The sequence below is a fragment of the Merops nubicus genome, unplaced genomic scaffold, assembly GCF_000691845.1.
Source record: "Merops nubicus isolate BGI_N331 unplaced genomic scaffold, ASM69184v1 scaffold1385, whole genome shotgun sequence".
Classification (NCBI taxonomy): domain Eukaryota; kingdom Metazoa; phylum Chordata; class Aves; order Coraciiformes; family Meropidae; genus Merops; species Merops nubicus.
The window spans coordinates 46,494-64,793 of NW_008610007.1; the positions used below are offsets into that span (position 1 = coordinate 46,494).

General features: G+C 40.5%; 1 protein-coding gene across 1 annotated transcript in view; it reads right to left on the bottom strand.

The window, feature by feature from the left end:
* RPS6KA2 (ribosomal protein S6 kinase, 90kDa, polypeptide 2) overlaps positions 1-18,300 on the bottom strand; it is a gene marked incomplete at its 5' end in the record, with an annotated part of 65,341 nt that overhangs the window by 27,032 nt on the left and 20,009 nt on the right. The window contains 3 exons of the mRNA XM_008940733.1: positions 1,737-1,867; positions 6,213-6,315; positions 14,553-14,617. Of these exons, the coding sequence (XP_008938981.1) occupies positions 1,737-1,867; positions 6,213-6,315; positions 14,553-14,617 (299 nt within the window). The remainder of the gene's footprint in view (positions 1-1,736; positions 1,868-6,212; positions 6,316-14,552; positions 14,618-18,300) is intronic.

Here is an 18,300-nt window from a genome sequence, read left to right on the forward strand (position 1 = left end):
AAGAAACAAGGTAATCAGGACATGGGTATGTAAAAGCGAGGACTAGCCTTGTTTTAATAAAAGAAGTGCTTGATCTCATCTCCTTCACAGAGATTTCTTGTCCTTTGCAGTCAAAAAAATCTGAAGCTCTTTACTGAAGTAAGTGTATCCCTTCCCTTTTTACCTTTTTCCAGTCTGTAAGAGTTGTCCATACAGAAATAATAGAAAAAAAAAAGCAGTGACTTTCTAAAGTATTTATGAAATGCAATATTTTTATCAACTATTTATGAAATCACCTCCCATTATAAATTCACAGAAAACTGTGGGCCCAAATCCTCTCACAAACCCACATACAAATATAAACTTATCTGACAATACAAATTTATTTCTAATCACTGAGGGGCCAGATAACTTATAAACTACTAACAGCTTCACAGTCTTCAAAATAGTTACCCTACATATGGGGTGTGCCTCCAGACCACTGGAGGTCTTGCCAAGATACATTTAATTATTATTTCTGTATGAGAGAAAACTTACTATTTTAAGCCAACCTAATTTAAGAAAATATATTACTGGTGAAAACAATAGGAAAATACTTCAAAATTCCTGACTCTTTTAATTGAAGGGTATAGCATGAACTATGACATCATTAGTTCATATGCCTTATGGAAAATGTTTGGGCAGGTGGATTGGTTAGATGGTGAAACCTGGTTTGAGGCCTCGCTGCAAGTTTCACCCCAGAACTCAAGAAATGACCAGCAGCTGTAAAGACACTCTGGGATCCTCTGTCTAAAAATGTAACCTTGCTAGCAAAGTTCACACAGAACCTCCTCAATTATGACATGCCTGTGTTAACATTCAATACAGTTTTAAAAAGCAAACCACAGGAATAGATGTAACATTTCTGGGATGCAATTGTCTGGTTAACATTTCACTTACTGTTGCATAAGAGCATCTTTAAGAATATGACATATGCCACTGTAAATTATTAACAAAGGGATGAAAATGATGAAAACCACAGGCAGGGGCTCCCCTCTAGAAGCATGGATACCTCTGGCTGTGGGTAGAGGAGGAACTGTCCTGTGGGAAAATCTGCTGCGTCTTCAAGTAGCTCAGTTCTTTCCCCTGATTCACTGCTCCTCTGATGTATTGAGCCATTTGTAGTAATTTATTTCTGGTTTTAACTACAGTAACTGGAGAACATGTTGTAGGGGAATGGCAGCAAAGAACCAAGGGTCTGGCAAGAGTCCTTCCCCTCTCCAGGTGCTCTGGGTTATCTGAGTACACCCTGGCTCTTGGGCAACAGCCACAGGAACATGGTGGCCTCTTGCACCCAGAAACTTGGGCTCCATGTCTGTGGGAGCCTAAAGCTCAAGTCACTGAGCCCCTTTGCCAACACAGACTGTACCATATAATCCAAGTCAGAACTGTTGGGAATACTGTGCATTCTACTGAAGAAATAGCTTTGTTACCTGCCCTGTATGCACAATTGGGATAGTGTTTCAGGTATTCAGAAGTACTTTTCATGTCAGTTGTGATAAGGTGTGATTCCTATTTATAAAGTCTGTGGACGAATGTGAACTTAAAAGCCTTTGGGAGAAAATTCTCATTTTCCACCTCCTACATGCTGCATGTAAACACCTCCTACCTACACTGGCTAGCTGTAGAATACCAGTGAGCATGCTGAGGCAGTTTAAATACACTCTGCACATATGTATCTGCTCATAAAATGTGAAGTGTAACATCAGCATCAGTACCTGCACAATTGGGTGAACGGTGATTTTGTGCACATCTTGCTGTGCAGGCTCCTGCACCAAGTTAGAGGCAACGAAGCTGAACCCTCTGAAAAGGTGGTGAGCATTGGCACTTGGAGGAACACCTGGGGAGTCTGTAGAGAAGGAAGAAAATGGCATCATGAGCTGCAGAAAAGATCCAAAAGGAATAGCACAGCACCTGCAACAAACTCATCCCTGCCAGTCAACAGCAGATCCTGATAAACTGGCACACATGTGAATATAATTCATCTCTATATTGTGGCTTTGGTGTGCCATCTCCATTCCTTTCCTCTGGATCTGAACAGTGCAGGGGTGTTGTTTGCAAGCATCTCTCTCCTCTTGGATACAGAGGTTTATTTCTATAGGACTTGGTCATTCTATGGCCTGTGCCAGGAGTACACAGAGAGGGAACAGGATGGTGAAGCTAGGAGAAAAATGGATGGCTCGAGGAAGGGTACTCCTTTGGCTTAGTAGAGTTTCTCCAGGGAGTGGAAAAAACCTGCAAGATGCTCTGTCTGCCCTTCACAGAACACCTGGACTACAGTTATTGCAAAGGCTAAAGTGCTTTCCGGGTAATGTGCTATGTTGTATGAGTCAGGAGAATGCAAAGAAGACAGGCCTAGAAGTGAGTGCAAAAGCACAATGCTCCAACAGGGGTTCATGGCCTCACAGAGATCTTCTGGAGCACCTTTAGGATCTGGGACCTACTCCAGGGAAGGCACTGGTTGACTTGTCCTCAGGTGAACAAAATTACTAGGATAGTTTTAACGAACCTTCATGAAGTTTTTCTCCCCATTTCTTCCCCTGACATGGCAAATCCAGGGTAGGAACAGCTCAAGTTCAAAAAGCCTTGAAATATTCTACCTTTGGAATGAAGTAACTAGAGAGCAGTTCCTAGCACTTGCACCACTGCTCAGTGAGAGAAACAACATGAAAAAATCAAGAAGAGTTGTGCTTCACTTAAAATTCTGAAAAGCTTTAAAGAATCTTTCTCCCAGGGTGTTTTCTCCCAGGTATTTTCATAAGCAAGGAAGAGTTGTACTGCAAGCCATTACTTGGTAGTCGGCTAAGTATTATAAACCTAGTATACTAAAATTTGCTCACCTTCTATTTGTTCTTTTTTTGAGGGTTGTTTTTTTCCTCCCCTCCCCTTCACAATTCCTCCACTACAACGTCTGGTCTACTATGGCAAAACTGCAAAGCTAAATTTCCTTTAGAAAGCTATCTCCTTGTAGGAAGCATGTAAACACCTAATGTCACTAAAGTAAAAAAAATACATCCTTGCTAGACCTTATATCTGACCCACCTGCCTACATCACTGGCACCAACCATCAGTGTGTAGGGCAAGGGCATGTAACACTGGGTAACTGCTTGAGGTCCTGAGAATACTTAAAAATGTATTTCCTTGCATGGACATTCCCTGTATAAATCTACTGGTCAAATGAAAAGAGGATCTGAAGCCAGAATATGGTAAAAAAAAGTTTATCTGTTCAGAAATAAACAAAACTGAGACTACAGCCAATTTTGTATCTCAGTATAAAGCTGCCTCAGCTTTGACAGGAGTCAGAAATAAGTACAGCAAGTCAGATCTCACTGCAAAGTACGTGGGGAAGCTTGTCTTCTGGCAGAGTGACGTGGGCTATTTGTTTATCTCAGTGTATTGATGGGCACTCTCCTTGCAAATACATCCATGAATCACACCAGACCTCTTGCATCACGAGGTGCTTCTTACAATGGCAACAATATATACAACAGTGATTTTCCAAGAGGGATTAATTAAGAGGAAATGATGTTTATTTTAAAAAAGGAATTACACTAATTCAAATCTGAACACTCCTGGTCTTCAGATAAGCTGTGATTTAGCTCTGAAACATAAGTGCTAGGTCATCTCTGTTTAAAAATAACTGTTCTTTCAGAAGTCACTGCCAATCTCTTTACCAAACACTGTAGAACTACTGATTATTTGGTGTTCAGTATTAAGTATTCATCACCACCAGCTGATATGCCCATCTGATGAATTAAATGTTATAACACCTATGGTAAGTGCAAATTATTTAATCATGTTAATTTACTGATAACCATGAAACCTAAATAATTTTCCTAGTCTTGATAAATCCAGGATCATTTTGTATACCTGAATTAGACCCATTTTCAAACACCAATCTTGTATAATGGTTATCTTTCCCCTATGAAAGTCATAATCCTGTGTCCCACTAGAGCATCTAACTTTACAGAATTTTCAAAGGCTTCATAAATCTTAAGTAATTTACTTGAGTATGCTTCCCCCAGGGTCAGCAAACACTATTACCTTATTTTGCAGTGGAGGAAATGTAGATACTTCTGGTACAATTTTACATAGTTTTTCTCAGCAGTAAAGCCATCCTGATATCCCTGCTGGTTACACCATGCTGCTCCATCATTTACAGCAACACAAACATTTGTGGACTGAAATCTAAGTTGGATCACCAGAATGATCTTGGTTTGATCCTTATTTGGTCACTATTTATAACCTCAATTCCTTCAGTCTCCTGCTCCCTAAGAGGGGTGAAGTCAGCACAAATGAGATATGGGTCCACAGTGGTGGACTTAGGAAACAAGTGGCCAGAAAAAGCAATTCCAACTCAGACAAATCCCTGAGAAAAAGTGGTGTGAAACTACAGCCATAGAGATAACTGTCAGTGTCAGAGACCACATCTTTGGCTCACTTAGAGCTGAGGTTGGGAATCCACAGAAAGCTGTTCAAGCTCCAGGCTAAAGAAACTTTCTGAGATACAGCAAATTACTGGACTGGCAAGTGACTGGATCTAAAACTTCTACATAAACCTGTTTCCAGGCAAGAGAACTCATTCATAAAGACAGAGTGCAAAATGACTGTATGTATCTATGAAAGATCTGCGTCCCCTCCTTGGCAATATATTTCTGATGGCTTCATTAAAACACACTGACTGCATTACCATCATGAAATAGGAATTATTAAAATGCTTTCTGTCTGGGTCCATTCTCAGTAACAGGGTAAGTTGTATGGGGCCTATGTCATGACAGAAAACCCACAAAATTTAAAAAAGGTTTTTGTTTGATTCCACTGGCAGTATAAGCCAGTATTAAACACTCTTGTGATGCCCTCCCCTTCTGGTTGACCCAACCAGTCAACAGTCAGAGGCTGCAAAATATGCTGCCAGTGTGCAGGGGCTTTTCTATCACTCTAGAAGTATAAAGGGATTCACTCTTCCAATTACACCTATTTTGAAATGACAGGGGTGATCAGGCCACTTCCCATAATAGCATGAAGCAGAACTCCAGCAGGCCACCTCCACACTCCACCCACCACCCCACGCAAACCTTCTAAGTCAGTGTCTTACATGAGATATCAAAATGAAACAGGCAACAGTATTAACATGTAGAGTGTAAAATATAACCCTGGGCATCAGCAAAATCAAAAGTGTGAAATGTCTGGTATCCAAAGATCATATGTTTCCATGCAGTGGGATAGGAATATCTGAACATGACTAACATGTACGGGAGACTGGTGCATGTTCCAGTTGGACCCAGATAACCAGAGTGCAATATTTATATACCTTGTGAAAGTTGGCACATACTTGCCAAAAAAACCCTAGGAACCAAGACTGATAAGATTTTGAATAGATACCACTATTTCATACCCCATGAAAGGAGGTTTGAGTCAGGCTTTTAACAGAGGTTTTGGCTAGTTTTAAGAAAAAGCCTGAAGGTCATGATAATCCTGAATGAAAACTACAGGAAATCTCAGCTCTTGCTGATGTGCTATAATGCAAGCATTATTGCAGTGAAAGCTCAGTTCTTCTACTCTCACTGCACAGTCCTGGGGCAGTTTGAGGGTTGAAGCTTGAGACCTTATACTTGGTCTTCATACATACCCAGTGCACAAAATGCACTAGTTAGGAAATTCTCCTGTTGGGAAATAAAAGCTATTAGGAACAACATTCTCACTTCAAGGATTTCCTAAATACTGTGGACCAAATTTGCTGTTGGCATAACTCCACTGCTCTGAGAAATTGATGATTCTTCATTACTGTTAACCGCGTACCAAAGTCCAACAGTCCACAGCCTACGTGATTTCATAATTAAAGAAAACATCTATGGAATATATAATTATATACTAACTTGCAGAGTTGCAAAGTTCTTTGAAACTGAGGTAATGTAAGCAATGGTAAGAGTAATAAAACAGTAAATCACTAGTTATTTTTTCTATGAAAAATGTGAAATCTGTCCTTCCTGAAGACAAACTGATGTGAAGCTGGTGAAATGCTTATGAGCTTCTTTTCTTGGAAACCCAAAATAGTCTTTGCTTCCCCCTGTATATTAGAAAACCCAGTAATCCCACAGGTGATCAGACTTTTAGACCCTGTTGGAATGGGGAGGGGAATGAAGAATAAATTTACTCACCAAAAAGATGTATTACCCATATGTCACTTTACTAACCTGTGGGGGTCCGAGATGTGAACTCTGGATCAAAATGAAAGGTGTCTTCTGGCCGTCCCACTGCAGGCTTGAAAGGGGGCTTGATTTCTTTCCTGTATAATTTCTGCAAGGAGAAGAGATCACAATCAATCACAACCTGTACACCTTCAGCAGAAAGGCTCCCCTGCTTTCTTTAGGGCATATTTGTAGCTCCTGCTTGACTGGTTAGCTTGAAACCTGTGCCCTGGATGGTCCCTGCATTTTTCATTCACTGGAACCTAGAACATAAACACATGTTTCTAGTAAAAAAAAACCCCAGCTTGTAGGTTGGCACAATATTCCAGCTAGGGCATCTGGAATCTCACTGGTCTTAAGAGCAGGACTGGAACGTGCCATGGTCACACCAGGAAACTCTGCATGGGTGACTTCAGGAGCACAGCAATGGCAAACAGCACAAAGAACTGCTGGGAAGTGGTGGCTGGTTTAGCATTTATTGTTTGTCAGGAACCAGAAATATGTTTGACACCCTGCCAGACTGAGCTGAGCAACAGGCCTGGCTGCCTGGTGCTCACAACCTAAACAAGAGACTTATTCTTTTGCCATATCTGGTAAAATGGAAGTGGCTCATCCATTAAGATTAGACAAAATTCACAGCAAAAGGTGTTAGGAAGAAAGCACTATGGATGGGTGGGGAATCATGTTGAAGGTCTAAACGTGGCCCCAGCAGATGAGCAAAACCATGGAAAGACGTAAGGAAGAGAAGAAGATACGTAACAAATGAGCACTGCTAAGTTTGTGTTTGGGCTGGTGAGTGAGGGGCATGCAAGGGATCACATAAGTAACAGTCACCATAAATGCATGCTAATACATTGCCTTTATTACCAGGCAATGTAAAAAATGGTAATAAACCTGGGACTTCATGGCCTCTTAACTCATGCTTAGTGATCTTCAGGAAACTGCATTCCTTTCAAAGCATTCGTACACACATGCACACACACACTCTGGGAGATGAACAGAGGTGCAGCATGTCTTGATCTGATCCAAAACCTACAGAGGTCAATAGAAAGAGTCCTATTGATTGTAGTGATCTTTGCATCATCACTGCTTGAAATGGCCAAAACCAAACGTCATGCTGATGGCAGCATGGGGAACAGAGCTCCGGTTTGATTCCCTGCCCTACATTTCAGTGCAAAGAGACTGCACTCCCTTTCTAGCAATGTTTTTGTTCTTAGGTTTCAAAGGTTTGAATTAGTTGCCACAGTCAGCACCAAATAATTAACATTGTCTGAGCATAAATAAAACCTTTCATCCACTTTCAAATCATGATAAGAGTTGGAGAGTTCAATTTTATGACTGTTTATAATATGTATTTCCAGGTTAGCTCTTGAAACAACTTCATAATGAGCAGATTTTTCAAAATATTTAACTGAGATTAATGAGTGCTTGTCCAGCTCTTTTCAAGCAGGAAGATTCTTTTTAACTGTGGGTTTTGTGGTGATTTAAATTCCGTAATATAAAGCATGTGGTCAAACCTATGATATATATGCATCAACATAATTTGAACTTCATTTTGCATAGATAAATAAAGGTTCCTGAGGCAGGACATTCTGTAGCATAGTATTAGCATTAGCATAAAGCATATGTTTGCGGTTGAATTATGATTCCTCGGAAAAGTGGAATGGTGAGGCTGGAAATGAGTCTGCAATAATTAATGGCCATTTCACCATAAAAAGTTCCTGTTTGCGTAAAACTGCTCCCTATCTTCTGAGAGAAAAAAAGATGACTAATTGCTGTAAGCCACAATGGAAAGCCAGTCTTCCAAATAATTAAAAGCCAGTTGCAATCTTAAGCAGGAAGTGTCACTCATCAACTGAAAAGTATTAACCTAGTAATAAATATATACCTTCTTCTGTCTGCACAAAACTTTAAAAGAGAACTCAGCACCTACTGAAGGTTTTTCTGTTGCTAGAATTTCGCCTTGAGAAAGCTATTTGCTTTCAGCTTCCCTTTATTTGTCTTAATTCACAACTGAAGAAAGCAATGTGGTCACAAGCACATGCTTCCTCCTTGAATTAAATGAACGCTTCATCCTGTGAGGTCCAAAATTGGGAAAACGTTTTAGAGTCGTACATCATTCAGGAACTGCGCTCTCTTTTGATTATCGTAACCATATTTTCTCTGGCCTCTTAATTCCTCCCCCCATCTGTAGTGTCTTAAGTGCTGTTGGAGCTACACTGGTATTTTGAATCCCTAACCCACATCCTCCACTACCAGGGAGAGGATTCAAGATTCATCATGAGTCACACGCCACCTAAAGATGTGTAATCACAAATTCGCTTGCTGGGAGGGGATGGGAAAAAAGAAGCTGCTTGTGCTGAGTGCAAGGCACCTCCTCTGAGTGCAACCTGGATGACTCACTTTTTCATTTCTTTTTCCACTTGTGATAAAAATTATTACTGTTTTTTTTCTGACCAGGCAACTAGGAACAGCAAAAGGTAAACTGCCAAAACATTTCCCCCCCCCCCCCAAATTTTCCCAGGCTCTTGCATCAGATAAGTAAATTAAATCTTTCAGGAACAAGAACAAGCAAAGCAGTGTCATCTGTGGGCTTTCCCATCCCACACTGGCTCCAGTTCTGTGAGTGAGCCACTACAAAGCCAATTCACTGAAGCACACTGAATCCCAGGGCAGCCCAACACAGTTAAACTTGAAGGCTTGCTGCAGGCAGAATGCTTCCTCCTTTAAAAACTCACACCCTGTAGACTGCAAAACACAGTATGACACAAGCTGATCTAAGAACACAGTAAGAATCACAGCCATTGTTTTATACACACACAGAGAACCAATCTCCTGGAGCATTTGAGATCCTTCTGGATTTTCCAAGAATATTTCTAATTTTAGGTAAAATGTATTAGCCAATTATTTCTTACAAAATTACTTATCAAAATTATTATTAATTATCAAAACCATTTGGGGCCGACAGATCACTTTGATCTCTTCCAACAGAAACTAACCACAGTGCCAAATGGCATAGCAAGTTAAGTTTGACATCTTGTCTTTGACCATTTCTATCAGGCTTTCGTGTAATTTCTGGTAAAGTTTAAACAGTTATTTGCATCCCATCATGGTAATGCTGATTCTGTATGCAGAAGTCACTGGAAGTTCCACCACCTATTTTAATGGGAACAAGGTCCTAGTTGTCCCAGTTTAAATATCCAAATTATTATGTTGCAGCATTTTATTAGGCATTCAAAAGATGTTCTGGATATGTGAATGTTAACTGGAGTATTTAAATTTCAGGTTAGATGCTTAAGATAATTCGTGTTATTTTGCATGAGGATAAGAAGCTGAAGGATTTTTTTCCACATCACTTCCACACCCATAAAGGAGAAATCTTAGCCCTAACGTTTTATTGAAAATGTAATTTCTCTGTCTTTCCCAGTAAAGAATAAGCCCCCACATCCTGCCTCCATTTTTTTCAGATGTCCACAGCACTGACTTACCACAGAAAAATGTGACTGCCAGGTATCAGGAATCACCGTACATCACACGTGGCTGTGCAGAGGGAGTGCATAATGCAGAGAACAAGGGGTATGACCTCCAAGGTGTACTGATTTAGTACTCATTTAGATATTCACACCTGGATACATATCCATGCTTCTGTCTACTTATCAACCACTCATCCTTCTGAGACTGTGGTAATCAGTGCCTTCAGATTAGTAAGTACCTATTAATTAACTACAACACAGTTCTTCAGCAGTTTGAGAAACTCTGAGCTTCTATCAATTTCCTTTCTGATTTGGGACACAAACTTTTTTTTAAAAATAAGTTTTCCCCCAGGTCCCAATGATCTTTTCTTAATATACATTACCAGATCCCCAATATGAGATTCATCTGAACATCTCCTCAGCTGGAACTCAAGTAATATATCAGGGAGGCTAGGAACAAAATGCTGTGTTGTGTCTGTCTCTTGTTATTTATAAGTAGTTAATTTTTCATAATCTTTATAAAAGTGCACTCCTGAAAAAAAAAACCCTGGAGATATAAATGCCCTGCACATGTGCCTGGTAAACATCAAGAAAAAGAAAATGGTTTAACTTAATTAAAAAATATTTAGTCATTTCCTCATCTGAGTTTCTTTGATGAAGAATTGAATTATTCCTCAGACACCTTCTAGAAATAGAAAGATGCTATCCTCCACAGTGACGCACTTGCAGTGTGAGAATAAACTCCCTTGATACATACACCTGTCAGGGAAAAGCCAATAAGCAGACAAAAGGATGAACTACCTTTTAAAATGCTTGTCCTCTCCTAGACTAATGATGCAATGTTATTGCCTGCAAATAGCAGAAAAGCTAGCAGAATTCAGACCTGGGGATCAATTTTTGCTGTTGGCAAAATCTGCAATTAAATAATTCATGTTTTCTGTTTAGTTTGATCTCTGATTAATATTGACAGAAATAGAACTTGAGTCCACTTTCTTCCCACTTCTTCCCTGGGCTGTATTTGACAGTTCATTTTCTAGCATGTCATTTGCTGTAGTTCCAATTCAGGCTGTCATCTAAACAAAACCTACTGTTTATAGCCCACTCCTTTGACTGTAGTCTGCAAAAAGGGATTTCATTTTTCATTTTCAGTGAAAAGCCAGCAATTCTTTATGCATGACCTGGAAAGAAGAAACAGTAATAAAAAAAAAAAAAAAAATCAGGAACCAGACTGTACACTCTCAGAGCCAATGACTGAAATTATCTGAGGTCAACTTGGTTTGAGCCTGCCTGTCTTAGGGGAAAAAAGGGGGTGCAAGTGTAGTAAGCATGCAAAACTCAGAAGGATCTGGACATCTAACCTCTGTCCTGTGAACCCCAGCCTTGATCAGGAAAGACAGTCCATTCATTTAACAAAGGATCTACTGAATTTGCATCACAGTGCCTACTGAATGCCTTAGAGCAGTAAGACTGATATTTGCTGAAACCATTTATTTTTCACACTGGGAAGTGAGAATTTAGGGGTTTGTTACTGGGTGACAATAGCCACGAAAACAAGACTCTTACTGAGATTGGCTCATGCCACAATTTAATTTTGGGCATAAGTCTCTGCGTCGGATTGTCTACAGCTCATTTAATGCTACTTATATACCAGAAGTTAAAGCTAGGGTGGCTGGAGGATTATGCTGAAGAATGGCACCCTGGAACACGGGAATGGCACCTGGGAAAGGATGAAAGGAGGAGGATGGTCACGCTCTGGCCACACTCATATTTTCCAGGATTGCACCTATTGCCTCTGCATGCAGTGGTCCTATGCCATCAGCACTGCTGTGCTTGGCAGCAGCATCTGCAGCATCCTAACAAGGCTTTTTTTTTTTTACATTCCATGCGTTGTTTCCAGTGGGTTTGCTGCCTTCCTCTGAAACAGAGACTACGTCTGGCTGCGTCTGCTTGAAGACAGTGAAAGATGGGAAGCAAGTGGGAAGTGACTGCTCCAACAGGTAAATGCCACAGTGACAGATGTAATAACCAAGCCCCAATCCAAAATCTGAGGGAACAGCTCTGGTACACTGAAATGAAGGTCTGATTTATACATTTCTGCCTGCAATTCTAATGGCTTCATTACTGCAATATCTAGGCTCCACACACAACTTGGAAGGACGCAGCTAAACTTGCTTCTGGTTTGAATCTCTTTGTAAAATTAGATGAAGCAGCTTGGTGGTTTGCTTCTGGTTATAATGCCGTTCTTGTAGGAAAAATCTTTCTTAAAAAAAAGACCTGTTTTGCATTGGGTTTCCAGAAGAACCTAACCCATTCTGACCCTTCATAACAAGGGGGCTCTTGATGGAGGATCAAGTCAGGTGAAGTTTCTATATTGCCAGTCACAGTAGTCCTAACATAGCTGCCAAGGTAATACAGAAGCTCTCCAAAAGAGCTTGGCTCTTACTTTCTGAGGTCTTTATACTACCAAGATACAAAATAAATCAACATTCATGTCCTGCCTCAACAATGCTGTTTGCTGACTGCCTGCAAATTGATGTGAGAGATCCTGTATACGTGATGGGAGAGCAAAACAAGGGCATCAGGGACTCTTTTCCTCATCAGCACTAAACATCTGTGCCTGGTTCATTTCTGTTCTCTGACCCTGCTCTGTTTCTGTCCACAGAGAACATGTCAGCAATTGGTTGGATGATCATTAGAAGGGAAAGTCCTGGCTTCAGCTTGGACCAGGCTGGCTCGCACACAACACTGCTTCTGTAACTACAGAAGCCTCCAAAGATCATAAGTGATAGTAAAATTAGATTAAATGAGCAAATATATTACAAAGATGATAGCTGATCTGCGTAATAATGATCTGTCTCCAAGAGAGTGCAATAAGCACTAATTATGTTGGATTAAAATGGGTCTTTACAGCTACGCTTTGCAGCAAAGTTAGGAGGCCAGATAAGACATCAAAGGGCAATTAAATCCACCTCCCTCTCTAGCTCCAAGTCATGTTCAAGCATACCTAGCCTCTTTGTAGTAAATATTTCCCTAGCCTGTCCATAAGAACTTTTGCAAATTATAGAGGCCTATTGTACAATTTCCTTAGGACAGGCATGAAATTGTTCACTAAAGAACTGAGCTTGTAACAATCACCAATCATAATGAAAGAACATGGTCTTGAGGAGTCTCACAGTCCATAACTGACTTTGCTCAAAACTTTTCCAAGATAAAGAGCTTCATTTCTCTGTGATGAGTTATTGAAGAATGGGAAACCTCACTGCTCCAGTGCTCCTTATTACATTGAAGTGTATGCATCTGGCCTGTATTTTGACTACAAAGCTGAGAACTGTGGCTATCAGAGGAATACAGAAAATAAATAAAGAACCCAGATAATTTATTTATTAATAAATAAATAAATCCAGAAGCCTCAGGATTCTTTATTCTTTTCACTTAATGTCTTCATAAAGTCTATCCAGAATCTCATGATGAGTAAGAAGCAGAAGAGGAAAGAGAATCTAGATTCCAGAACATACGTAATGGGACTAAAAGTTAGCTGGACCAAAAAGAAAAATCCCAAACTCCACTTTCATTGATCACCTCTTGACACACTTACGAGTCATGCCAACAATTCAACATGTAATTCAAATTAGATTAATGAGTTTTTCCCCACATAAATGATTCTGTGGGCCCTTCAAAGGGCACCTTGACACCACAAAATGTGTCATCACAGAGGAATTAGCTTTTCAGGAAAGCCCATGGCAACTGTTTGAGGATGGCTCTGTCAGACATGTCCATGCTGTTTTATTAGAATTTATAGTGTGAACTGCATTGATGTGACCTGTTACACGAGCATTCATGAGTGAATATTAAATAGATATCATAGAATGGCTTAGGTTGGAAGGGACCCTAGAGATTGTCCAATTCAGCCTCCCTGATGTGGGCAGGGATGCCTCCCAACTAGGCTAGGTTGCTCAAGGTGTCATCCAACCTCGCCTTGAAAACCTCCAGGCAGGGGACATCCCCCGCCTCTCTGAGCAATCTATTCCAGAGTCTCTCCACCTTCATACTGAAGAACTTCTTCCTAAGGTCTAGCCTAAATAACAAGAACATAACACAGGTCAGACAAAATTAAACTAGAAAATTTTAGAGGATGGCACAAACAGGAGCTCTGATGCACTGGCAGACGTCCCGATCAAGAGTGAAAAGTGTTCGTGTCCAGGTTTGTCAAAAAGTCATTTTGAACAAATAGGATGCTGAAAATCTGAGAAGCTTTAACCTTTTTCAGGTCCAAACTGAATAGTTTTTCAAGTATTTCAATACAGAATATAAAAGCAGAAAGACAGAGGGACCGAGAGCATCAGGCTGCTTCCCTCTGGACTCTGTCAAGCTCAGTCTGCTGGCTCTGTTTTCTTTTGCAATTGAAATATTACAGGAATTCTTCCGTTTAAAGCTGCTCATTTTCACTCCAGTCCCCCTCCAACAATCGATACATCAAGTTTATTAGAGCTGAATGTGGAAATTATTCTGCGGAACACTGCAAAAAACCTCAGGTAGTACCATGATAAGCCAGACCATCAGACAAAACAGAGACAAGCAGTTAGAAAAAACTGGCAATGCTGAAAGCAGCCTTCTATTTCTTTCATTTATGGGTATGTGAACAAAAGTATGCATAGCATCACAGAATCATTTAGGTTGGAAAAGACCTTTAAGATCATCGAGTCCAACCACAAACCTAACACTGCCAAATGTGTACACAAGAGAGAGAAGAACCCACTTAAAAAGCTCTAGCTCCTGGGTTCTCTGTGTTAGAGTCCACTCCATTGTTTTGCCAAGCATGACAGTTTGTCTCTAAAAATTTAGCTGAGAAAAAGAATAATAAAAAAACACTTACGTTCCAGTCTATAGTAACAAAGAAAGGATGACGTTTAATTTCTTCCACTCCATCGAATCCAGCACCTGACAAGAGAATGAAAGAATCAAAATCAAGTCATGCTTAGAGGAGTGTTGCATGACAGCTCTTCTCCAGCCTTCCTTCTCATCCTTTCTTTTCTTCAGACAAAGTTGGAGTCACCATCTAAACATTTCTTCTGGTCAAGAACCCCTGAACAGTGCAACTGCTGTAACAATATAAACTGCCACAAATACAGACAAGGGCACTTCATTAATTAAAGTCTGATGGCAGAGAGTTTTTCAGTTTTCTCTAATTTTGGGTTGTGCCAATGTAGAGCTTTTCTCTTGAGGTTTGAGATGAGACATGGGATTTCAGCCACAATAAAGCACAGGCACTAGTGAGGCCAGGAGAGGCCTCAAGATGTCCTGATACTATAGTGAGGCTACTGCTGCTCTCTGCCACCAGCAGCAGCTCTTCTATCTGTAGGGGCTTAAAAATCTTGTTTAATTACGCCAATAGACTCTTGTTTAATTTCTCCATTGGTAGGGAAAACTGCATTACAAGTAAGTTCAGACTCAAAATATTGAAGTCCCCAAATTACTTGAGGTAAGCCAGGGTTTTAGGTTCTCTCTTTTCAAATGACATCTTCAAGTCTGCACAGGAACCAAAATCATTACTCTCAGTGGTCTTCTATAGGAAATCTAAGGCTACTCTCCTGAGATCTGGTAATGAATCTAATTCCTTCATTACTTTTGCTTTATGTCTTCATTGAAGATTGCCTTTTTTATTCCTGTAGTTGAATTTATTTGCTTCAGTGCCGTCACATAACCCAAGAGTGCTCAGTAATAATTAAAGGACTGTCAGCATACTAAATCATCCCTATTTTTGGGGTTGATTTGACTTTATTAATAGCACCTTTCATTTTTTATTAAAAGAAATAACATCTGGAAGCAAAGGCTTTTGGACTTTTGTAATTTTGGGATCAGTTCCTGAAAGGTACTCAGCACTACTCCACAAGGATGCTGAGCATTCTTGATTCCCAAAAGGACATACAATTCATATGCACCTTGCAAAAGGCACTCAACACCTCAGAGGACTCAGCTTTTTATATCCAGTGTTTATGCTTGCTGAACATCAACATTACGAGTAGCTTTAAAAAGGTCTTGTCATCTCAAGCTTTTGTAAAATGCAATATCTGCCTTCCTTGTGTACAAGAAGTTACCAATGTTTGCAAAAATGCACTGATCAGAAGCAGCCTCCTACAGCCTGCTTAACATTCACCAATGAATGGATACAGAAAGCAAACACTTTGTGAACATAACATGCAGGATCATCTGTCAGGCCTGCTGGATAATAATACAAGAGGAATGTTCTTCTGATTACTTCCCCATCCTGGTAATCTCACAGCATAGACAAATGTAAATGACGCACTTGAGGATAAACCATCCTAGCCTGCCACACAAAATTATGTGCTCAGAGGTGATCATCCCCCCTCAGGAGTGAAGTCTTTGGGTTGTGATAGACAGCTCTAAGGAAACACAACATAAAATCAAATCTTAGAAAGATAAAAAAAGGATCAAAGAGAGAACACTGTTATATTTTCATTCTATCAGTCTGTTGTACACCTACAACTTGAGTATAGAATGTAGCTGACAGCCTGACTTAAAAGGATGTGTTTCTTAAAGGCAGAAAAAATAAAAAAAGGGCAACAAGCAATGGTATGGAATGACTGACTTTTCAGCCTTGGTACAGATGACTGAGGGGGGTATGTGACAAGAGATCTAAAAAAATCATGATTATTTGGAATGAGGGGATAGGGATTAACTCTTTCACAGCTTTTCCGGTACAAGAATATAGGCCATTAAATGATGGTAGCAGTAATCACATTCAGAACAACCTGGAGATGTTTCCTCAGGCAAAAGATAGTTGTCTGACATGGAACTCCTTGGAAAAGGTGATGCAGAAACAAAATATTTGTATGGGTTCAGGGAGAGAACAGAAAATTATGTTGAAATGAAATCTGTTGAAGATTACTTCAACAAACCACAAGAGGTTCAGGAAAGCCCTTGCTTGAGCTTAAAGAGGGTGCAGACAGACAGAATTTGTGTGAAGTATCACATATCCTTAGCTGATTTTTACTCTTCCCTAGGCAGTGGTTTACAGCCTCTGGGTGCTGAACAAAAAAATACTAAGACTTAGTAATAAGACTTGTATGCCTTCCTCAGCATGTTTTTAAAATGCACAGTCTGAAGTCTGTACTAGATATCCTTGGCAGATACATTCTGATTTTAGCAATGCCAACAGAAACATGAAACCAACACAGTTAATGTGAAGAGAATTAGATGAAGCAGCTCTTCAGAGAAATATCTGTGAAAATTGTCTTGCGTTCAGTGGTGGTGACTGGAAACTTTGTCATGTGCAGCAGTTCCTCTTTACTACATAAGGATGAAACCCAAGTGCCAAACTGATTTCCAAGGACTAGGATAAATGCTACAGACAGTGTAAGCTACTGGCAGCATTCCCAAGACTGAAGATAACTGCTGATGCATTCAGTCTTCTCGTCTCTGTCTCTTCCACACTGTTCCACTTTTGCTTCTTTTGTAGGCTTATGGATATATCATTGTGTGATGGGAATGACCTGTCTTTTTCAGATGATCCATTTGAAAGCCAAACTTGTTCCTACTTTTGTTGTTCTTTTCCACAAAACCAGAGAAATCGGAACCAAGGACAAAGCCCACCCATAGCTACTTCTATCGGGGAGGACTGTAGTGTGCAATAAGGAAAGCAGCACACAGCTGACACGGGCATCTGTGTGAAAAATTAGCATTTCCCACTTGGGGTCACCTCAGAGCTCTGGCACAGAGAGAACACACTGTTAGGAGTGCCAGGGCTTGACTCTGTCTCCAGTTAGTTTAATGTAGTGAAGAGATTCAGGACAGCAATAGCCTAATTTTCCAAAGAGTGAAGGACTTCCAGCTCCCTGTAGCTGACTTCACACCATAAAGAAGGTTTAGCCCTTCCTGCAGTTTTTGATCCCTGCTCTTCCCTGCTGTGAGACCTGCTGGCAAAGCCCTTGGCCCTCTCTCAGGCCATGTGCTGTGGCCACAGGAAGCAGTGTGTAGCCTGGTCCTCTCCTACTCAACTGGAGAAAGCTCCGGGGGCCTGGAGGGGCAACCACGGCCCAGCTGCGGGAGTCCGCATGGGAGATTAAGCATCCATGCTTATGGTGGAGTCCCTCTGGATTTGCTCAGCACATTTCAGTCACTCATCTACCATCTGCAAATCTGTGGTGGCACTGGAAACAGATCTGCTTCCATGGAGAAAAGTGAAGCACAGGAGTGCTGCATGAAAGCCCTGTTTCACGGGCATGGACATTTCTTGGCATAGAGATGGGTGTTTAGCAGACTGTGGAAACACAGCCCATGATGGCACACCACATGACTGCAAACCTTTCACCTTCTTCTAGGCTTCTGGTTGTTTTTTTAACTTGGCTTTAACTTCAATTTAGTAATCAAACCTATCTGTGAAGAATAATCAGCACAATCAAACTTACTGCCTGCAAATATTTCTACATGTCATCAGGTCCCACAAGGGTCTGGGAAGATAAATAATGTTTTCAGATCAAATTACCAGTTTAAACACTTTACAGAGTGCAAGGATTTATATAAAAGCAGCCTCATGTTAATAAGTGAGAACTTGATTACCTAAGATTGTTTTATGTCTGTAATAAAAATGTCTGCCAGCAGGA